The sequence below is a fragment of the Arvicola amphibius genome, chromosome 7 (genome assembly GCF_903992535.2).
Source record: "Arvicola amphibius chromosome 7, mArvAmp1.2, whole genome shotgun sequence".
In the NCBI taxonomy this organism is placed as follows: domain Eukaryota; kingdom Metazoa; phylum Chordata; class Mammalia; order Rodentia; family Cricetidae; genus Arvicola; species Arvicola amphibius.
In genome coordinates this window covers 92166432-92190400 of record NC_052053.1, presented here as the reverse complement: position 1 = coordinate 92190400, position 23969 = coordinate 92166432, and the positions used below count along the sequence as shown (strand labels likewise).

Below are 23969 nucleotides of genomic sequence, written 5' to 3'. Positions count from 1 at the left end.
AAATATAAATAATAATGTTAAGGGGCTTGTTGGCTTGTTGGAGGCTCTAAGGTATCTTTAAGGGCCCACTGTTTTATTCTGACTTCTGCCACTATCTAGGTGTGGAACACCGCATGCCCTTTTTAGCCCTTTCCTCATCTGTAGTAAGAAAAACGACTTTTTGCTTAGGCGTCTGACCATAACTTCTATAACCAGCTCTGCTGAGCCAAGAAGGCAGGGAACAATGCTTCCGCATTCCCACACCTTTTCCCGCCTTTACTGTCCAGCTCAGATTCGAGGTCACAAATGGATTCCCTCCCTTGCTTTGGGCAAATAAGATTTTTACTTCCCCCACCTGTTCCAAATGGGTTATGGTGAGAAGCTGTGTGTGTTCCTTTGGGAGAGAAAAATGGAGGGAGGGAAGATGCCACAAGGTCAGGGACCAAGACTGAATGGCTGGTGGGTAGTGTGTTTATCATGAGGTAAAAGTGATGTGGCCCAAATGGAATGAAAGGAGGTCTCCTCAATACCAGGAACCAAGTATGGCTGGCGGTGTGTTTACCCTGCATCTCTATTATGCCTAATGCTAGGTCAGTGTGGTAGTTTGAATAAGGTGGTCCTCATCAGCCTTCAGCCTCCAGCATTTGAATAGCTGGTCCCCAGCTGGTGGCTGTTTGGGGAGGATTAGGATGTGTGGCCTTGCTAGAGGCAATATGTCATCACTGGAGGCTGGCCCTGAGGTCTCTAAAGACTCACGCTATTTTCATTTTCTCTTGGCTGCTTGCAGCTTGAGATGGGAGCCATCGGTTCCCATTCTACTGCATGCCTGCTGCCTGCTGTCTCTGCTCTGACATCATGGACTCTTGTCTCTCTGGAACTGTATGCTTCAAATAAATCAACAGAGGCAGGTTGATCTCTGAGTTCCAGGTTAGCCAGAGCTACAAAGAGCTGGTCTCAAAATAAATAATAAGACAGCCAGTCACATAGAAGGACTGATGGCTGGATAAAGTGTGTGTCACTTAAACAAAGGCCAGTTCTTCCATCAAGTCTGTGCTAACCAAAGACCTCTTTGAACTGCTCTTTCCCTGTCTATTACACGGTCTTCTGCCTCAGCTGTGACCTAAGGAAGGAAGGACAACATTGTACACCCACTTCCAGTACCCATTGTCTGAGCTGTGCCATTTCCAATTTGTGGCTGGAGCTTTGGCTGTTCGGGGAAGCCCTCTGGGGAATCACCAGATCCTGGACCAGCTGGATACATCATAACACTGAAGGGCTGAAAGGAAGAAGAAGGAGACCGTCAGTGACGTGGCCTTCCTGAGATTCTCCCCTCATCGTTTGCTTACGGCAACAGCAGCGGTGGCGGTGGCAGCAGCAGCACTCACCCCTTTACCTGAGATGCCCTCCAGCCATCTGAAGGCTGCGGAGCCATTCATCAGTCGGCACGCAACCATTAGTACTACCTAAGGAACCCCAAGGTCAAACCCACTCCTTAAGTAAACTCTCCACTTTCTCCCGAAATCTATCTGCAAGCCCAAATTCCAAATCAGACCGGAAATCAAGGGCTATGCTTTTCGCGAAGCAATGGTTCTTCCATCTACTTGGAAAATGGCTTTAAAGTACAGACAGTCTAGGCCCTCCTTCCAGAGTTCTGCCTCGCAGGTCTGAGGCAAGGCCCTTAGACACTCATCAAATTGCTTTGAGATAGGAAGCCTTGGGGGACTGGAAAGATGGCTCAGAGGTTAAGAACACTGGCTGCCCTTCCAAAGAACCTGGATTCAATTCCCAGCAACCACATGGTGCTCATAACCATCTGTAATGAAATCTGGTGCCCTCTTCTGGCCTGCAGGGATACATGCAGGCAGAACACTGTACATAATAAAGCCAATTAATTAAACAAATGAACAAAGCTTCTGCTGAAAGAACTAGCCTCACCTGGGCCTCCGGGACACAGTTGTGGACACGGTATGGCCAGCTAATTGATGCCACACTCTTTCAGAAGCTTTCCCTGGAGCCAGTGAAGCTAGGCTTCCCTCTTTGTTTCCTGACTTATAGTTGGTTACTTTATTTAGAAGGTGAAGGGTGATTGGAGAGTCACACAAGCTTTGGCTTTTGATCCCTGGAGCTCAGAACCCTTGTTCTGCTGTTTCCTCCCCATGAAGCCTCTGGGGTTACCCATCCTCTTGGAGCCTCAGTTCCCTCACCATGCTGAGCCAGAGTTGGTTCTCGATGTTTGCTTTCTTCTTTTCTTTTTCTTCTTCATTTTCTCTTCAAATAGGGTCTCATCCCAGAATGACTCTGAATTTGTTCCATGTATTGAAGGATGACTTTGAACTTCGGCTCCTCCTGCCTCCTTCTCCTGAGTGTTGGGATTACAGATTTGCACCCCAACTCCCAGTATGCAATGGTGGGAATCAAACCTGGGGTTTTGCGAATGCTAAGTGTCTATTGGGTTTTTTAAATTCGGAAAAAAAGTCATCTACAGCTGTGAATGTTGGGTCTTCTCCCATAATCCCTGGCTAAAATACAGTTGCTGCTCTCCAGACTGCAACAATGGATTGCCAAGGGAGTCAGTAACTATAGATTCCATGTATTATTTAAATACAAATTTCCCATCTGAGCTGATAATGCTCCCTCAAAGAGCCATAGACCCAAGAAAAACCCCAACACCAGACAGACATAAGCAGCTATCTTTTGTGTTGTTGGTCAGGGTTGTTCAAGAGACTCCCAAAATGTTATAGGCTACTGCTGTTGTCCTTGGGCTTCCCCCCCCAAGATGTGGAAGGTAAGTCCCTTCCACATGCACTTCAGACACAGGACCCACAGGACCTGAGCTGGATCTGCCCTGAACTCCTCTTTTCTGAGAACTAGCTTTCATGGAACCAAAAGGTGCCATGCAAGCTTCCAAGAAGGGAAGTGGCCGATAGTCCCACACAGCCAATGACACTTGTGAACCATGGTTCCTGACACCTGTGAACCACGGTTCCTGACACCTGTGAACCACGGTTCCTGACACCTGTGAACCACGGTTCCTGACACCTGTGAACCACGGTTCCTCAGCCAAAGGAAAATTCCAAGCATCATTTTCACTGTGTGCAGCTTCATCTCGAGAGCAATAATCTGAGGGATGAGCCCTGTCATTCCTCTCAGCTGTGGGAACAATGGCAATGAAAGGAGTGCATGCCTTCTCCGTTAGCATGGCTTCAAGGTGCATAGACCTGCCCCTCAGTGGAAGAGAAAGGTTTGCAATAATTCATCTTGGTACATGTGGAAGTTGGCTGCCTACAACCTTTCTGTCATACTTCTGCCAATTACCTTCAGAATGTAGAAGTTACTGACCAAGGCCCCGAGAGTGCAGCCTAACCCACCAAAAAAGAAAAAAGAAAAAGAAAAATGTGAACCACATGTGTAGTTTAAATTTTTATCTTAGGGAGCCAAAGAGATAGGGCAGTAGTTAAGAGCAGTGCCCGCTTATCCAGACAATATGCCAGCTACATGGCAGCTCACAACTTCAGTTTCAGGGGATCCAATGCCTTCTTCCAACCTCTGTGGACACAAGGCACGCATATAATGCACACACATACCTGGAAATAAAACATCCATAAACATAATAATAATAGTGTTTTTTTTTAAACTTATTCTAGAGAGAACTAGAGAGGCAACTCAGCAGTTAAGAACATTGGCTACTCTTCCAGAGGATAAGGGTTCGATTTCCAGCACCTACAAGATGGCTCACAACCATCTGTAACATCCTTCTTCGGGCCTCTGCAGACACCAGACATACAAATGGTACACAGACATAGATTCAGCAGAGGCATCCATACACATAAAATAAAATAAAAGGGGGCTGGAGAGATGGCTCAGAGGTTAAGAGCATTGCCTGCTCTTCCAAAGGTCCTGAGTTCAATTCCAGCAACCACATGGTGGTTCACAACCATCTGTAATGGGGTCTGGTGCCCTCTCTGGCCTGCAGGCATACACACAGACAGAATATTGTATACATAATAAATAAATAAATAAATGGAAAAATGTACACCAGAGACTTGAGGGTATGACTTGGTAATAAAGTGTTTGCCTAGCATGTGGTGGTGCACACACCTTTAATCCCAGCACTTGAGAGGCAGTGGCAGGCAGCTCTCTGAGTTTGAGGCCAGCCTCATTTACAGAGCGAGTTCCAAGACAGCCAAGACTACACAGAGAAACCCAGTCTCAAATAACCAAAAACAAACAAACAAAAAGACCCTGTATTTAACCCAAGCATCACACAAAGGAAATAAAAAACCTATGTAAATAAAGCAAGTGAAATTAGTTTTAATAGTCTAATTCGACCCTTTAGATAAAAATAGTCTTTAATTCAATCCTTTAGATTAAAAAATAAGCCTACAGTTTATATTTTTAAATGGTGGGTTAATATTTATTTTTGTACTTTGAAATCTAGTATGTGCATTAGCTAGACATCACATCTCAATTTGAAGTAGCAACATTCCAAGGGCTAAAGAGCTACAATGAGTTAGTTAGTGGCTTCAATATTGAATCTACACAGATCTAACAACTGAGCTCAGCCTCTCTGAGTTTGGGGCCAGCCTGATCTATGAAGCAGGTTCCAGGACAGCCAGGACTGCACAGAGAAACCATGTCTCGGAAAACAAACAAACAAAAAAAAAAAAACCCACGAAACAAAGCACCTTGCTTCTCTGAGCTTAGTGTTTCCTCCAACATCTCGGAATTAATGACTAGAAGTCCCCAAAATGATCCAGACTAATGTTAGAGCATTCGCTCTTTCTCTCAGCCACGGAGTCATGGCACCGGGTCTCCATTAGCCATGTCTCAAGTTCAATGTTCGTCAGCTTCCCATGTCCAGTCCCTTGGCTCTTAGGAGACTGGCTCCCCATCAGCTTTCGAGAAGTGGAACCACCAAAAGTAAACTGGTCCATGCTATCACAACAGTGTGTAAGACAAGACCTGGAGCCATCTCTCCGCCTTGCCTCCCAACACAGTGGCTGGCCCTTCCACCAAGCTCAGGACCCCATGTCCCTCCTCCCAGAGATGGCGCCCCTACTCCTTTTCCCACTGAGTCCCCACATCAGTTCTTAGGCATGTTCAGTCATTCAGTCATTCCTATATTGTGACACTTAGGTCTCCCTCTGGCTTTCTCTCCTCCAGAGCCAACTCTGTGGTCTGTACTTCTTTAACTCTCGTTGGCATGCATTTCTCTGACATATAACTTCCATCACTCCACTGAGCTTTCTTCCCTAATGTTCCCTCTGACTTCCCTGTTGAGTCCGTTGGAGAGCTGTAGAAAGGATACATCCCAGGCCTTATTGGTTCCTGGCTATGATGTAATTGCACATGCTTTCCTGTCTTGGTTTCTGTGACGTTCGTTTTCCTTCTCTGTGGCCATTCTATCCTCCTGCTTTTACTGTGTCCCTCTGAGCACCCTTCTTTCATGGATACTGTGTCCTAGACTTTGCTTTCAGCCTCTTTTCTCCTACCCTACAGTCTCTCCTTGGAGAAATTTCTACCACTTTAATAGCTTCAAACACCATTCATATATGACAGCTCTCACACCAGTGGAGGGTTTTTGTGGAGCAGAGGATTAAGTTACTCTTTCATTCATTCATTCATCTTTGTGACAGGGTCTCATGTATCCAAGGCTGGCCTCGAACTCACTGTGTAACCTAAGATGACCTTCAACTTCAGGATCCTCTACCTCCACCTCCTAAGAGCTGAGATTAATGGAAGAAGCCACCACATCCAGCTTTATGCATTGTTGGGGTTCAAACCCAGAGACTCATAACATACATGCCAACCAGTTGAGTTCTACCAATTGACCATCCATGGCTCTCATGTCTTTTTTCCCCCAAGTTCTTTTCCTGGCTCATAGACAAGTCCTTCTGCCTACAGTCCTCTTCAATGGATGTCCCAGGGATAACTCACAGGCTCAACATACTGAGAGTTCACTCTTTACCTCCAATCTGTCATCTGTCCCACAAACCCCACTGCTCCAGTTTCTTTTTTTCTGAAGAACAATCATTTATTGAGTTGTCCTGTTCTCCTACAGTGTATCTCTTCTCTTTTGCTTTTATTTCTGAGCTCACTGGAGTCCAAATGGCTTGATCTCCTTTGCATCTAATCGATCCACCTCATCCTGCATCTTCTCCTCACTGGTGCTGATCCCTCTCCTAGCTTTAATACATGTAGCATAGTGCAGTCAGAGCACACTTCCTACTCTCTACTCTGCCAGACCCACTCGGTCATTCTGCTGCTTAAAAACCTTCATGCAAAGCTGTGTTGATGTCAGGATGCAAGTCTGATGGCTTGGTACAGCATGAGGGGGACTCCTCACCTCCCCAGCTCCTTTCTCAGAATGTCCTTCCCCAATGGGACTCATACCCCAGCCTTAGCATGCTGAGATGGCTTCGTAACTGTTTTAGTCATCATTAATTAAATATTCCTCCCCACCCTCGCCACTTACCTGGCTACTGTCTAGTGGATCTTTGGTTCCCAGCATAGGCATCTTTTCCTCAGCATCTCAGATCTCCACACACCACACAGTCCTGCTCCCAGTACAGACCTTCAGTCCCTCCCATTTGCCCCATTCACTCTTCTACCCTGGACTCAATTCAGTCACTGTATTCATCCGTCCATACCCTTCAGTCGACTGCATACTCCATGAGGTCCCCTTTCATCCCCATCACCCTGCCCAGTGGCAGGGCACTCCAGAGCTGAATGTGGTTCGGATATGAAATGTTCCCTTATGTTCCTTTGTTTGGAATGTGTTCCCAGCTGGTGTTGCTCATCTGGAAGGTCCTACAGGAGGCAGGACCTAACTGCAGGAAGTCTGTGCTGGAGCTTGCCCTTGAGGTTTTATGACCGGCCCCTATCTCTTGTCCTCTCTCTGCTTCCTGACTACAGGCACAGTGTGATCAACCTCCTCTCACTCCTGGCACATGCCACCCCTGCCATGATGGACTGTACCTCTTCTTGAACTGTGAGCCGAACAAACCCATTCTTAAGTTGTCATTTTTGTCACACCAATGAGGTCATTGATTCAACCCCCCATATTTAAAATTTTATCATTTAAAACTATCATTTAAAAAATCCTAGGGCTAAGGAGACGGCTTAGTGGGCAAGCATAATAGCTTGAGTTTGGATCCCCAGCACCCACATAAAAAGCCCAATGTATCAGTGCACCCCTTTAATCCCAACACTGTTAAGTGAAGACAGGAGGATCCTGGAGGGTCACTGGCCAGCCAGTCTAGCCAATCAGTGAGCTACAAGTTCAGGGAGAGACCCTGTATCCAAAATAAATGGTGGGAATGGGGTTGGGATGCTGGTTCAGTGGTTTAGAGCATGCACTTGGTTCCCAGCACCCACATCAGGAGCCTCATGGCTATCTGTAAATCCAGCTCCAGAAGATCTGGTGCCCTCTTGTGTCCTTTAAAGGCACTGCATGCACACACATACACATATCCCAAATGGAAAGCAATAGATGGAACATTAACCTCTGATCACACACACACACACACACACACACACGCAGCATCAATAAATCCCATGCAGACATGATTGCCTACGATTATAATCCCAGTACTTAGGAGACTGAAGCACGGCAAACACCATGAGTTCAAAGCCAACCTGGGTTACATAGCAAGACCCTGTATCAAAATTAATTTTTGGCATAAAATCGGACATTATAATGACTAAGACAACAACTTTTATTCCTTTCTTAGGCTATATGTGCTCCTAATGTGACTTCCGCTAACGTCCTTCATTTACTCCAGTGGTTCTCAACCTGTGGGCCGACACTCTCTAGTGGTTGCAAATCAGATATCCTGCATATCAAATATTTACATTATGATTCATAACAACAGCAAAATTATAGCTCTAAAGTAGCAACGAAGGTAATTTTGTGGTTGGAGGTCACCACAACTTGAGGAACTGTATCAACGGGTCGCAGCATTAGGGAGGTTGAGAACCACAGCTCTAAACCCTTTATCTCTATTCTCTTCCTTCCTGGATCATCTTGTCTGATTGCCATCAAATTCTCTTTCCTAAGGAACCAGGTGATAAGTAGTTTGGGTTTTCTAGCAACCGTAGGCCATGCCTAAAAGCGGGCTGAAATAGCTGTGCGTCAACAAAACTCATAAAAACAAGCCGTGGTCCAAATTTAGCCCGTGGACTATGTAGTTCACCAATCCTGAACTACATCACTTGAGCATAAATCTTTCTCAGCCAAGAACCACGGTTGCCCAGAGAGAAACGACCTTGTGTGATTCTGACACAGAAGTCATTGCAGAGGCAGCATGGACTCTGAAGCCAGACAGAGTCCACTTACATCCCCCACTCCGTCAGCTACTAGCTTTGGGACTTTGGACCAGTTACTTAATCCTTCCTTCTGTCAGTCTCCGCATCTGCGAAATGGGAGTAACAGAGGCACTGAGCAGCTGGAACACATTAAGACATATAAAGTCCATGGAGCAGAGCGTGGTGATCATCGGGGCTATAGAAATGCCAGCATGTAGACCACAACGGGCTCCCTCTGCTTTAAACCTCACTGGTGAGCAGTGAGCAGGAATCCTAGTAATGAAGGAAACTGGGGGATGTCTCTGTGACTAAGAGTACTAGGATGCCTGATATTCTTGGTTGTCAAATTCGCCTGCATCTGGAATTCCCTACACATCTCTCACAGGTATACCCGGTGACTGTGTTTTCAGTACCTGCAATGGCTATTCCAGATGTCGTAAAGTTGACAACCAAGAATATCCATCACGAGCACTTACTGGAAAAGCAAGAGCACCTGAACTCTAATTCCATGAAAACCAAACATGGCTACGCATGCCAATGACCCCACTGTTGGGAGGCTGGTCTTGGAGCAAGCTTGCCAGTCAATCTAGCCCCAAACAAAACAAACCATCAAAGCTTCAGAGTCAGTGAAAGATCCCACTAAAACAAACAAACAACAAAAATACTGGTGGGGGATGGGAAGATTCTCAGTAGTTAAGAGCACTGGCTACTGTTTCAGAGGACCCAGGTTCCATTTCCAGCCCTAATAGAACATCGATCTGTAACTCCGGTTCCAAGATGCCTGCCCTACCCAGCCATGCAAGCAACACATAGACCTATATGCAGACAAAACAACCATAATACATAAAATAAAATAAAATAAAAAAGAGCATGCATATGTGAGGAGAGAGAGAGAGAGAGAAGAAAAGAGAAGGTTATCCTTATCTTTTTGGTTTGTTTTGTTTTGGTGTTTGGGTTTTGGTTTTGGAGACAGGGTTTCTTTGTAGCTTTGGAGCCTGTCCTGGAACTTGCTCTGTAGACCAGGCTGGCCTTGAACTCAGAGAGATCCGCCTGTCTCTGCCTCCCGAGTGCTAGGTTTAAAGGCATGTGCCACCACAGTCTGGCACTCATCTTTTTAAAACCAGGTGTGTGTGTGTGTGAGAGAGAGAGGGGGGAGGGTAAGGCTAGTGCCACAGCACACATGTAGAAATCAAAGGACAGCTTCCAGGATTCCATTCTCTCCTTCCACCATGTGGGACTCAGGGATCTAACTTAGCTCCTGTCAGGCTTGGTGGCAAGAGCTTTTAACCACTGAGTCATCTTCATAGCCCAATTATCATCCTGTTCATATTGACATCCAAACCCTGCCCCAGAAAATGATCCTCTTTGATGTATTCCAAAATCACAGCAGCCTGCTCCATGAATTACCTGCATCATCAGTTCATCTCCCAGGAGCCCTCGGGCCCCCCTGCGAGCCTTGCAGGGGACCGTCTCACAAAGCAGCCATTTAAAGCATGGTGGTTTAATCGACGGCACAATGCGGCACTCTGAGGTTTGGTTTTGTTTGAAACTATGGTCCAAGCTGGCCTTGAACTTGTGAACCTCCCAGCTCTGCTTCCTGGGTATTGGGATCATAGGCAAGTGCCACCCGGCCTGGTTGGTTATGACACAAAACCGAAAGGGCACAATTTCAACAATGAAGGAAAATGATGGGAACACTTAAGTGGGAAGAATCCTTTTAGGGGCCATGCTGAGACAACTGAGCAGGCGCGGATGACTCTCCGCCTCATGCACAAAGATCAGCTCAAAAGCCTGACAACCTGAGTTCAGTCCCCAGAACCTGGAAAGGAGCAGATGTGGTGGTGAACGTCTGTAATCCCAGCACTCCTGTGGTGAGTTGAGGAGACAGGAGAATTGGCCTCTCATGGACCAGCCATCCTGGAACACAACATAGTTTACAACACAGAAACAAAAACACCCAGCCTCACAAGCAAGATGGAAGAAGAGAACCGACGAGAAATCCTCTTGCCTACACATACACACCCGTGACTATCATTTTCCCAAGCCTGATTTCTAGATCTTCACCTCGTCAACGACAAAGGGGACTTTCACCCGCCTTGCCCCGTGTCTTCCAACCACTGACCTGACTGTTGATGTTCTGAAGCCTTTACCAGAGAGCAGCAGACAAGCCCTCAGGTTCTCTTGACACCACGAGGCAAGCGAACTTCAGCTCCACATGGGAACACAGCTGAGCGTGGGAATCCCGGCTGAGCGTGGGAATGCTGGCCTCCAGCTAAACAGCCTGGCGGTCCGGCTTGAACAATGCTGTGGCCGCAGCAAGCCGTAGTGATAGAACATAAGCTTGTGGTGTTTTGCTTTCGTGCTGCCGCTCCAAGGGTGAGGATGCTCTCCCGAGGGTGCAAGCCAAAAAGAAGAACGGGGCAGAAGAAAACTGACTTCACCCATCACTGAAATGCTTTGTACCTGAAGCGCAGCCACCTTGAGAGAAAAACATGGTGGCAGCGCTTCACGGTCACCTGACTAAGAGCCTTGGGTTTAGTGCTGACTCAGAGGGAAATAGGCTGTTACTAAGAGGTCCCCCCACAGTACCCAAGCTCTCACAGCCAAGTCTGGGCTTGGACCCAGCAAACATATGAGAAAAGATGACCACCAGAGCCACCCAAGGGGCGTGAGGCCTGCTGTTGCCGGGTCCACCCTCAGGGATCACAATGACCACATGAGATCATGGAATGTTGAAGTTAAAAGGAAAGTAGCTCTTACATCACAAAGTCACAAGTGGGTGGCTATCCTTTTTGCCTGGGATCTAGGGGAATAGAGCTCTACCATTGTCCCCAATGAGCCCCAGGCCTAGCTACCTCCCCCAGACAGAGTTGGAGGCAAATCCATGCAGGCTGGATTCCCACCAAAGCCGGCTCTCCTCCAAGCTTTCTGGGATGAAAAACTAGCTACAGGTTCCCTTGGGATTCGCCCTGGAGAGGGCAGTGCACATAGTTTGAAACAGAAGCTGAATGGGCAGGTGTGGATCTTAGGGAAGCAGCCACCAGGGGACAAGAAGCTGTTACCAGCCCCCAAGAGAGTCCTGGCAGCATGGACTATTTTGATGATGAGCCTCTTGAGTCTGAGACCAAAGGTGAAAAGGCTCCCCCATCTCTCTCCCCATCTCTACCAGTGATCAGGTAGATCCCCCCAAAGCCCTCCTTCTCTCTGAGTCTCTGCAATGGAGATGGAGTGTTACATTAGTGGCAGGGTTTAGAAACCACTCGAATACGGTGAGTTATGGTGCTGGACTTGGCTCTTAAGAGCTCTGGTCAATGTCAATTTTCATATTGTGGACTGGTTGACATCACACTGATAGTTGGAGCCAGCCATATTTGGGAATGTTCACACCACATGAATTGACCAACGGTTGTTAATTTGCTTGCATCCCCCTGGTTGAGTGGAGTTCTAAAATTTGTTTGAGGGGCTGGAGAGATGGATCAGCACTTGGAGTTTTTGCCTTTCTAGAGAACTTTGGTTCCATTCCCAGGAACTCAAGAACTTGTAAGTCAACTCCAGGGTACTCAGCGCCCTCTTTTGGCCCCCACAAGCAACTGCAAGCGCACATATACTCACTCCTCCCAGCACACGTTTCTTTCTCCCTTTTCTTTCCTTTTCTTCCCTTCCTTCTTTCCTTCCTTTCTTTCATTGTCTGAATTATAAAGAAGCCAAGACTCAGAAACGTGCCCCTTCTCTCAGAACACAGGGCAGCAATCTGGGCAGTTCAGCTGCTGAGTGTTCTCTAACCACTCAGTCACTGCTACTCAAATTACACGTCGCGTGGAAACTTGGCACAGAAGCTTGAGGATAAATATTGGGACTTGGCTCTGTTGGGAAAAAAAATAAAGACACACACCTACTTGGAATCATTAAGAAGTCCGCCATCCTAGAATCTGAATTGTGAAGGTAGGGGAGGGGCACGCAATGCTCAACTCACTCAGAGTAGATGGGTGGGTAGCCATGTATGGAATTCTCAAAGAATAAAACTAAATAAAACCAACAGGTAAGGGAGAGAGAGAGCAGGCTGGCCCTGTCTGCCAGGCTTTCGGGAAGCACCCGTGTGACTTCTTGAACCCCTGAGGCCTGCTGAGGCCAGAGGATTCATCTTTTGAGTCTTGGGTGTGGCTTTCAGGAACCCAGCACTCAGCAGCCCAGAGAACAAGCCGCATCCAGCAAGTGCAGGGACCAGTATAAAGGAGGCACGGCTGCTCTCAGCAGAGCCTCGTCCAGTGAAGACAAGCGTGCTTAGCTCGTAGCAATGAGCTTTAGCTCCGGAGACATCTTCAAGCCTCTCCTTCATAGGCCCAGAAACAGTGCTGGACTTGAGGGAAGGGAAGCGAGACCAGCTTCCTGGAAATCTGTCTCCTCTGCTCCCTGAAGCCGACCCCCACCTGTATCCTTTGCCTCTGATCCCAGTCCCCACCTGTCCTGCCCTTCACCTACCTCCCAGTATGTGACCATGAAGTAGCCCAGGCTTTGGGACACATCCTTTTACCCTAAAGAGTAACTGACTCAACAGCAGACCCCAAAATCCTTCCATGCAAATCATGAGGGAGGAGTGTGAGCAGGGACCCCACCAAAAGCAGGCAGATCGGTGAAGGGGACTGGAGCTGCCTGTTGACAAGGGACAAGGGACTCCATCAATTCAACCATATGGACGTCTTTGTTTTGCTTTGTTTTGTTTTTGGTTTTTTTGTTGCTTTTGTTTTTGTTTTTTGAGACAGGGTTTCACTGTAGCTTTGGAACCTTCCCAGAACTCATTCTGTAGACCAGGCTGGCCTTGAACTCACAGAGATCCTCCTGTCTCCTCCTCCCAAATGCTGAGATTAAAGGCATGCGTCACCACCGTCCAGCTCCATACAGAGATCTTATAGAAGGGGGTTTCCTCGTCAGGGCTGCTATGTGAGCTATGGGATAAAGACTGTAAGCAGGACCTGGGAGGCAGAGGAGAGAGGCAGAGACTAAGGGGAGTCGGTGGTAGCTGTCACCCAATGAGCTGCAGGTTTAATTCCCGGAATGGGATGGGATTTTCTTCCAGATGAGACAGAAACCACACCATCACTGCAGAACAGTGATGACATCCTCTACTGCGAAGCCGAGGCCCCTCCCAGTGTTGAGAAAGAGAAACCCACCAGGGAGGACTCAGAAACCGACTTGGAAATTGAAGGTGAGGTAAAATCTGATGGATGAAGGGTGGGTGGCCAACCAGCTTCCTCAGAAACTGGAGAGATCTGGTTCCACCAGAATGTTCCTCTCTGTCCTACTGGAAGATGGGGGCAGGAAGGCTATGCTCCATTCTGGACTACCTGCTTCTCCTGGTCGGCTGGGGACCACACAGGACCTTCTGAGCTGGTTGTTGTTACAATCTAAAGCAACACACAGAAGTTTCCGGTCTTTAAATCTCTCCCATCTGACTGTGTGTGTGTGTGTGTGTGTGTGTGTGTGTGTGTGTGTGTGTGTGTGTTCAAGTCCAGTTGCTTTCACAGAGGCCAGAGGCATCAGATAACCCCCTGGAGCTGAAGTTACAGACAGTTGCAGGTCTTTTGACATGGGTTCTGGCAACTGAATTCAGGTCTTCTGGACGAGCAGTGTGTGCTTTTAACCTCTGAGATACCTCTCCAGCCCCACCTTACTCTACCTCACCCTACCCCATGTGACTCTTACATAATTTTTTCATAGTCCAAGAAGGTGGACTTTATTACATCTTTTCTAAAAAGGAAACCATGGCTTCAAGATTGTGAGAGTCACCCAAAGCCACTAAGCGCTGGCCAGCGTTCCACAAGCAGATGCCACGTTTGACCTGTCTTTTTTAGTCAGTGTTCCATGCAGTACCCTAAAGTGTCTCTGCTACCCTAATCATGTGACTTTCTGGTCACCTGAGAGCTCTTGTTTCTCCTGCTTCAGAGTCCCAAGCTTTGTCATAACAAATCAAGCATTCCTGGTTACCCCAGCTGATGGAGCTGAAAGAGACTCTGTTCTTGCAAACAGCACCGCCAGCATCCCTTTCTTCCTGTTATCCCCAAGGAGAGGGGTACCAAGAAGGATTATCTGTGAGCATCTGTGAAGCAAGGGGAGAATGATGCTGGTTCCACCGGACAAGAGCAGCCTTCAGCTTCCTAGCTTGGTCCAGCCTGAGACACCCTTCCTCTCTTGTGGCTTTTGTTTTTTTGAGGCAAGGTTTCATGTAGTCCAGACAGACCTTGAATTCACTACATGGCCAAGGATAACTCTTGGCGCTCCACCCCCAAGTGCTGAGATTACGTCTATGCATCATTATCCTCACCTGCTCGTGTGTTCTTGAACATGGGTGGCACTCAGTGATTCTCAGACCCCATCAATAGAGGGAGGGCAAAGTGACCTTTACCCCCAGTGTCAGCTTATAAGGCCGTCCTACCAGTCAGCATCAAATTCCCTCTTCTACTCAGACCCCACCCCACTGCTCCCAGTCATCCTGTGGTTCTCTTGCTTCTTTGGCACTTTAAGAACTTTAAGGCTATTGTTAATTCTGCCTTTTTTTTGAGGCAGGGTTTCTCTGTGTAGCCTTGGCTGTCCTAGAACTCGCTCTGTAGACCAGGCTGGCCTTGCACTCACAGAGATCCTTCTGCCTCTGCCTCCCAAGTGCTGGGATTAAAGGCATGTGCCATCACAGCCCAGCTGTTAGTTCTGCCTCCAGCACCTCATTTTACCTAGTTGGAGGACGTGACAAAGAGCAACACTGGATGTTTTGCCTGAGGCTCCTAGCTCCATCTCGTTCTCCCTCATTCAGGAAGGCTTGATGCCCACTGACCATGGACCAGGCTTGTCTGAAGTCTAGGGAACAAAGAACCCAAGGGCTTGCAATAGAGAGTTGGGGTTCTCATTCTGTTAGTACTGATCAACTGCTTGGAATCTGTGTCTACATTTGTCATTGGGGACACAGAGTCTAACGTGGGAAAGTCCACCAGGATAGGAAAGCCCACGAAGGTGCAAGCTTACTTGTTTTTGACTGATTTAATTTGTTGTCTTGAAACTGATACCAGGGTTGTTCAGGTCAGGACCCTGTGCTGATTGCCCCGACGCTGACAGCCTTAACTGGGTCCAGCCACCCACCCTCAATAAGTCAGTTAAAGTCACAACTAAGAGTGAAAAGCAAAAAAAAAAAAAAAAGGAGATTTACTCCATGTAACCTCATTATGAAGAGGAAGAAATAAAGAAACCCAGCAGCCTACCCCTGCCAAGTCCATCTTCAGGATCCTGGCATAAGGTTTGGGTTTAAATACAGGGCAAGAGGTGTGACTAGCTGGGCAATCCAAGGCCAGTGTGGTCCAGGTCACCATCAATGTCTCTGCTCTGCTGCCCTTCAGGGTGGCCTGACTGCCTGTGAGAACTGTGTGAACTCTCTTTGCAGGAGACAAGCTCCTACTCCAGCTAGCACCAGGCTTTAACCTTTTCCTGCTCCCTGCATGAAACACCTGGGAAGTCCTAATTTCCGGGGGTTCATTGTTTAAATAATCTGATGGGATACAAGTGTGTCTTAAAAAAAAAAAAAAAAAAAAAAGACTGGCTTTTGCTTATGCAGGCGCTTGCTTTTCCAAATCTCTGGCAAAGCTTGATTCATGGCTCACGGTTTTTTGTGGTGCTGGAGAATCAAGCCGAGGACTCACACAGCTGTGACCTGGTAACTTCACTCAGCTGTCAATCAGCACCACCAGCCACAGCTTATGTTTTAAGAAGACTAGCTGGGGTGGGGGGGGGGGGGCTGGAGAGATGGCCCAGCGGTTAAGAGCATTGCCTGCTCTTCCAAAGGTCCTGAGTTCAATTTCCGGCAACCACATGGTGGCTCACAACCATCTGTAATGAGGTCTGGTGCCCTCTTCTGGCCTTCAGGCATACACACAGACAGAATATTGTATACATAATAAATAAACAAATATTTAAAAAAAAAAGTAGACTAGCTGGGGCTGGAGAGATGGCTCAGTGTTGAAGAGCACTGGCTGCTCTTCCAGAGGACCCAGGTTCAGTTCCTAGCACCCGCATGGTGGCTCACAACCATCTCTAACTCTAATACAAGGGGATCCAACACTCTCTCTGGTCTCTATGGACAACAGCACACACACGGTAGACAGACACATGCAGGCCACACATCTATAAGCAAAAAATTAAATAATTGCAGTAATAAAAAAAAAAGTGCTGGTGAAACTAAGATTGAACTAGAGATGCCTTAAACCACCAAAAGTCAACAACTCTGTGCTACTGCTTGGCCCTGCAGTGTCCGAAAGCAGACAGAAGGGTTAGGACTTTAAATACCACTAATGACCAGTCTTTGAATGTGGCCGTCCTGGGAAAATGACAAAGGCATACTGTTCCTGTTTTCTAGCAAGGCCTGGGACATATAACCACTGACCTTTCCTCTTAACCAAAGGGATATGTCCACCTGGGCTATCTGAAGTTAGTGTCCCCTCTCTTCCCAAACTCCTGGCTCTGGGCCTGAAGTCTACATCTATTGCGGGACTTCTTAAACTTTCCACTCACGATGCCTTCACCTCAGAGCAGTTCTTATGCTGCCCTGGGAATGCACGTATAGAAAATAGGCATACGGGTCTAACATTTACTGATAACAAATTTATTTTAGAACAGCTTCTTTTGGGGGTATATATCATTTCACATTTGTTAAAGATAAAAAGGAAATTCAAGTAGTAGTCAGATAGATGTGCTTGTTTGTTTTTGTTTTTGTTTTTTTTTTTTTTTGGTTTTTCGAGACAGGGTTTCCCTGTAGTTTCTAGAGCCTGTCCTGGAACTAGCTCTTGTAGACCAGGCTGGCCTCGAACTCAGAGATCCGCCTGCCTCTGCCACCTGAGTGCTGGGATTAAAGGCGTGCGCCACCACCGCCTGGCCTGCTTGTTTGTTTTTATATAAAGAATCCAATCTTGCCTTAATTAATCTCAGCACCCAGGAGGCACAGGCAAGAGGATCTCCATGAGTTCAAGACCAGCCTAGTCTATATGATGAATTCCAGGCCATCCAGACCCTGTCTCAAAACAACCAAAAGACCTAAATCTTGGTTGGATGGTTGATATTGTAGGACCTACAACATCCCCAATAGTCTTGAAAGGAGACCAACATTTTAGTTTATAACCATCAAGGCTGAGGGTGCTGCTCACATAAAAATGTATGAGAAAATGGTAGCTGGAGAGCTGGAAAGGCAGTTGGTAGGGTGCTTGCTGCATCCTGAAGACCTGGGTTCAGTCTTCGGAACCCACACACAAAAGCTGACCTGTGTCTCTGCTCCTCTGCTGCCAGCACTGGGGCAGCAGAGACAGACAGATCCCTTGCCCACGGGCCAGGCAGCTTAGCCTACTCAGAAAGTCCTAGGACAGGAGAAACCATCTCAAAAGCAAGGTGAAGATGCCTGAAGAATGTCCATTCTGACATTCTTGAGGCATGACTTCTGGCAATCGTGCGCGCGCGCACACACACACACACACACACACACACACACACACACACTCACCAAGTATGTATATAAACATTTCAGTCGTTGATGGAAATTGTTTTCTAATCCCAAGCCAAAACTGATTCGATAACTCTTTTGTGAACCTTGAGCCACTGTTGCTTTTCCACCCATCACAGAGGCTGTGCTTTAATCTACTGCTGTTCAGCCAGTAATTGCGGCTCTGCAGTTACCAGCTTACTCCTCTGGCAGCCGCTGAGGCCGAGGCCTGGTGGGAATTCCTTTCCCACAGGCACTGGTTCTGTCACTGCCACCTAGTATAGCCTTTAATTAAATCTCTATCATTCTATTTATCAATAAGACTCGGGAGTCAGAGGCTGCGGTGACAACCGGCTAGCTCAGAGAAGTTAAGGAGCAACTAGCTGACTTCTCTTTGCTGGCATCTCCAAGAGAGAGTGTCCTTCTACTCCCTCTCCCACCCCAGGAAAAAAAAATACTACACTAAGTCCCTCCCTACTGCTTCCTGTGTGTCTCTCTATCCACTAAGTCCCTCCCTACTACTTCCTGTGTGTCTCTATCCACTAAGTCCCTCCCTACTACTTCCTGTGTGTCTCTCTATCCCCCCCTAAGAACCTCACTACTACTTCCTGTGTCTCTATCATCATCCAGACACCCTCTGATTTTCTATGACTACTTTCTGCCAACAAGTTGCTAACTTGGTCTTCTGACTCAAGGTTGATTTTATTTAAGACAGACACAAACTCAAGGTTCACAGTGTGATTGAATATCCCACACAGACACACCTTTAATCACAGTACCTATGAGGCCGAGTCAGGTGGATCTCTGGACATTCAAGGCCAGTCTGCTCTATATATTAAATTTCAGGACAGACAGAGCAGTGCATAAAAAGACCCTGTCTCAAAATTAAATTAAACAATTCAAATATTTTTGTATTTGACTACAACACAATTGTATTATAATCCAATCCAATCCAAAAAATGTGATATGTGCATGCAGAGGTTGAGAAATATTAGAAGTCTCTGGTTTTCATAGTTAAACCACGTGAGTTGTTTGCTTGTTTGTTTTGGTTTTGGTTTTGCTTTGGTTTGGTTTTGACTTTTGGTTTTTCAAGACAGGGTTTCTTCATTCCCTGGCTGCTCTGGAACTCGCTCTATAGCTCCAGAACTCGGAGACCTGCCTGCCTCTGCCACCCCAGTGCAGGGATTACAGGCGGGCATCACCACTCCCTGAATAAAACACGGTTTTACAAGAGGGGGAGTCTTTGGATGTCCAGTAAAAAGCACTGCAGTTTCTAATATATACAAGAATCAGGAATTGCAGCCCAGTGCTTTAGCAGCTGTGGTGTTCTGCTGTGTAAGAGCGTGTCAAGTGCTAAGTGTGCATGCTGTGTTCAGAATGAAGCCTGTGCGAAAGATCCAAGATGCCACACGAGCAAGCACAGCCAGAAACACATTGGATTCATCACATGTGTGATTGTACGCTAATTTGTGGTCATCACACCTTGAGAGACCTTTTACTGTGGCCAGTTTCTTTCAAATGTGCCCCCAATATTTGGTTAGTCTCCTGTATACCCAGCAGCACCCACAGTTGGAGAAGTTGGGTTTTAGAGCACATATCCACAAAGGCAGATCCCAGGAAAGTCCAGGCAGAAGAGCACCTCCCCTGGGGGGGGGGGGTAGCTAAGGCAGCCTGGAAGAGAAAGCTTAATTTCATTCTGAATTTCTCTACAGACACAGAGAAATTCCTCACCATCGGACAGAAGGAACTGTACCTGGAGGCCTGCAAATTGGTGGGCGTAGTGCCTGTCTCCTACTTCATCCGGAACATGGAGGAGTCCTGCATGAACCTCAACCATCATGGGCTGGGCCCCAAGGGTACCAAGGCCATTGCTATAACTCTGGTGGTGAGCATGCTGGACAAAGGAACACATCAAACCTGATGGAAGAGAATTAACAGGGTGACTGGTTTGACATTCAGAGGGCACCCTCTTTGGTGTCTAAAGAGCAACTTACCCTGGTCCTTTCTCGGTCATTGGTCATTGTTTTTTCCTGTTAGTTCATGGAAGAGGTTATACTTTGAAGACTGTGGCCTTTCCTAGTTGGGAAGCAAGACATCAGTCTGTATTTACTGCAATTATAAAATGTAGGCCTGGGTCTCCATTCCAAAGCCGACCTTGCCCACATGTGGAGCCTCTCCTGAGCCACTCCATTAAATGTCTGCCTTTCACACTATCATTTTTAGAAATCATATTGCAAGGCCGGGCGGCGGTGGCGCACGCCTTTAATCCCAGCACTCGGGAGGCAGAGGCAGGCGGATCTCTGTGAGTTCGAGACCAGCCTGTTCTACAAGAGCTAGTTCCAGGACAGGCTCCAAAGCTACAGAGAAACCCTGTCTCGAAAAACCAAAAAAAAAAAAAAAAAAAAAAAAAAAAAAATCATATTGCAGAGTAAATCACATTTTTCTACATGAAAGACATTACCTCTTGGCTTACCATGACCAAAGAATGACTTGACCTTAAGTTCATCACAGATTTATATAATTGATTACATATAAAACTGGCTACATCACAGGAAATTTGATAACTGTATGTCAGTGCCTCCCTGACCGCTCACTTAGGAGGGTGAAGAGAAAGTTTGATTTCAAAGGAACTCAGCAAAGTAAACAGGCAGGTGTTCTTAGGAGGGGACATTTAAAAATAAGCAACAGTAGTAAGTTGGCTCAGTTGGTAAGGTGGGCATGCAGATCTCAGTTCAGGTACCCAGCACTCATATAAAAGCTAGGCTTGGTGGTGTACGTCTATAACCCTGACCAAGGAGGGACAGAGACCTGAGGTTCCTTGGATCTCACTGCATGCCCCCAGGTCTAGTCAGTCGGTGAGCTCTGGATTCTGTGAGAGACTCTCGAGAATAAGACGGAGAGGGCTGGGTGGTGGTGGCGCATGCCTTTAATCCCAGCCCTTGGGAGGCAGAAGCGTGTGGATCTCTGTGAGTTCAAGGCCACCCTGGTCTACAAACTAAGTTCCAACCCAGTCAGGGATATACAGTGAGACCCTGTCTCATTAAAAAAAGAAAGAAAAGTGGAGAGCAATAGAGAAATCTTGACATCAACCTCTAACTTCCTTATGCTGTGCACACAACATGCACATACAAACAAATACACACAGACTTTTTTAATTAGTAATAATACTGGATATGGCATCGTGACATTGGATATGTTGGCACATATCAGTAATCCAAGCATTTAGAAGGCTGAGGCAGTAGGATCAGGACTAGGATTTAAAACTCAATTTGGCCTCATAGCGAGTTCCAAGCAAGCCTGGGACTGTATGAGACCCTGTCTCAAAATAAAAATCAGTAATATTTCAACCATCCGTAGAAATAACAAAAAAAAACCAAAAGTGACCAAGGGATCCTTAACACATCCTATCTATAAAGGGTCTGAAAAGAGGAAGAAGTCACAAGCTCATAAGGAGCAGATTGTGGGGCAGAAAGAAGTCACAAGCTCATAAGAAGCAGACTGTGGGGCAGCGGGGACAGCCAGTTGGACCTATGTGACAGGTGTCAAGAGGGTAGAGGACACTGGTTCAGTGATGCAGCCTAAGAGGGATGATGGACAAGGAAGGAAACTCCAACTTTGATGTCTATCAAGCTACAAAACTCACGGCAATTTTCAAAGTCTTACAATATTCCGAACTTGTTCATTGGGGGAACAGCACCACCGTCAAAAGCTGCTGGGGTCTGCAGAAAACATTGCTCTAGTGAGGTCTAAAGCGATGGCACATCCTCTGTACTGCCGTCCTCTTCCTCCCCCACCTTCAGGTTCCTAGTCTACGTCTCCAGGCCCTTCCCATCAATCCTTATCTGTTGCTATAATATCTGAGGCTTAGCAACTTCATAAAAGAGGTTTGTTTAGCTAACTGGGCTTAAGGGCTGGCATCAGCTCTGCCCTGGTAATGACCTCCTGGCTTAACAACAGAGGGAATGAGCATGAGAGGAAGAGATGAAATGATAAGACAGGAAGGCCAGGGCCGGGCGGTGGTGGCGCACGCCTTAAATCCCAGCACTCGGGAGGCAGAGGCAGAGGCAGGCGGATCTCTGTGAGGTCGAGGTCAGCCTGGTCTACAAGAGCTAGTTCCAGAACAGGTTGCAAAGCTACACAGAGACACAGAGAAACCCTGTCTCGAAAAAAACAAAAACAAAAACAAAAAACCAGGAAGGCTAGAAGAGGCAAGCACAGGAAGTCAGTCACCACCTTCCACTGAGCCCCACTTCCTTTTTCTGAGATTTATTTTTCCTGTTAATTATGTGGTTACGGAGGGGTGGGGAGCTTGTGAGCGCACATGCCAGCAGAGAAGCCCGATGCCCTTGGAGCTGCAACCTCAGGCAGCTGCGAGCCACCCAGTGTAGGTACTGAGAATCAAACTCAGGTCCTCTGCAAAAGAAGTATGCGTGCCTAGCCACCAAGCCAGCTCTCTATCTCCTGGCTCCACTTCTTAAAGTTCTCACTAACGTGTGTGTGTGTGTGTGTGTGTGTGTGTGAGTGTGTGTGTGAGTGTGTGTGTGTGTGTGTGTGTGTGTGTCAGAGGTTGATATCAGGTGACTTCTCCTATTGCTCTCCAACATATTCAGGATCTCTCACCGAACATGGAACTCACTGGTTCAGGTCGACAGGCTGACCTGCAAGCCTCAAGGTCCTCCAATCGCCACCTTCCCAGGGCTAGGATTACAGGCATGCGCCATTACATATATTGGTGCTAAGGATCTGAACTCAGGTCCTCCTCACGCTTGCCTGCCAAGCAAGCACATTACCAACAGAACCGTCTCTTACAGACACCATGGTCTCACTAAGTCTTAACCATCTCCACACCGTGGCCCAGACCTCCAACACAGCACCCTCTCACACGCCTGGGAAGTTCTAGAGAGAAACGAAGCTCTGGACCAGAGTGGACAGACAGCTAGCTACCTTAGTCACTAACCACTTCTTGGTCTTCCTTCCTCTCCCACTGTGGCGGCCAAAGTCCAACACAACAATCCTCAAACTGGAGCTGGAAGACAACGCCATCATGGAGGAAGGCGTCTTGAGTCTGATGGAGATGCTCCATGAGAATTACTACCTCCAGGAGCTGGTAGGATGCCCTCCTCCTCCTCCTCCTCCTCCTCCTCCAACTCCTCCCAGCATACCTGGGGACTCAGAACCACTCAAGCCCGGTTAGAACCTCCCACCCCAGGCCTAGGTCAGCTTTGGGCTGTCTCTAGGCAGTCTGTGGGCTCCTCCTCTCCAGATACTTCTCAGAAGGGGGCCAGGTATCAAAGGCAGCTGTGGGAAAAACCTGAAGAGCCATCTCGGGCTGCGCGCGCGTTTACAAGTCCCCAGATGGAATGGTTTACCCACCCTAACTGACATAAACAAGCTTTCTTCTTTGCAAAGCAGGGACCTGATGAGGTGTGGCTCATTTTCAAATCCTCCAAATGAATCTGTCTTAAGTGTTAAAGCAAACAATCTGTATGTTTATGTGAAGTACCAAGGCTAAATTGAGGTAGTGGGGTGTTGTTGAAGACAATGAGTGAGACCCTGTGGGAGGCTCTAGAGAAGTCAGACTAGGATCAAGCTTCCTTGCCTTCTGCCTCTCCATCCTTCACATTACCCTGATCCTAAACATTTTACCCCTGACCAGCCCCACCCACACCTTGTTTCCGAGGGCCTTCTTGTGCGATCCTCTCCTACGTGTGTGTGCTCTTACCTCTCAGAACATGTCTGACAATAACCTTGGTTTGGAGGGAGCCAGGATCATCTCAGACTTCCTCCAGGAAAACAATTCTTCACTCTGGAAACTGAAACTTTCAGGTGAGCCCATAGCAGGGGAGGAAAGGACACTGGCAACAGAAGGAGAGAAGAACAGAGGATCTTGGTCCTCGGTTTTGGTCCCAGAACATGACGCTGCATCATTCCCTCCCTGGACCAGGCAGCCTGGCCCCTCGAGGGCCACACCAAGCCCCTGCTTTCCTGACCATCTCCAGCTCCTGGGGTCTGCCTGGCTCATTTGCCTTACTCTCTCGTGCCACGCACGCCTTCACACTCATGTCATCTTTTCAAGGGACTTCTCTGACGCCTGTCACGACAGCAATGCTCTGGCGCCTTGCTCTGTCCCGTTTCTCCAGTTGTCTTAATGTTCATTAACCGCTTGATTATCGCAGGT

The 23969-nt window shown here is 47.4% G+C and overlaps 1 protein-coding gene across 1 annotated transcript in view; it reads left to right on the top strand.

Annotated features, from left to right (window-relative positions):
- Window positions 1-11373: 11373 nt before the first annotated feature.
- The window catches only part of Lrrc74a (leucine rich repeat containing 74A), a 37567-nt gene continuing 24971 nt past the window's right edge, over window positions 11374-23969 (top strand). The window contains exons 1-5 of the mRNA XM_038337848.1: window positions 11374-11416; window positions 13361-13489; window positions 19504-19676; window positions 22791-22898; window positions 23521-23617. Coding sequence (XP_038193776.1) covers window positions 11374-11416; window positions 13361-13489; window positions 19504-19676; window positions 22791-22898; window positions 23521-23617 — 550 coding nt within the window. The remainder of the gene's footprint in view (window positions 11417-13360; window positions 13490-19503; window positions 19677-22790; window positions 22899-23520; window positions 23618-23969) is intronic.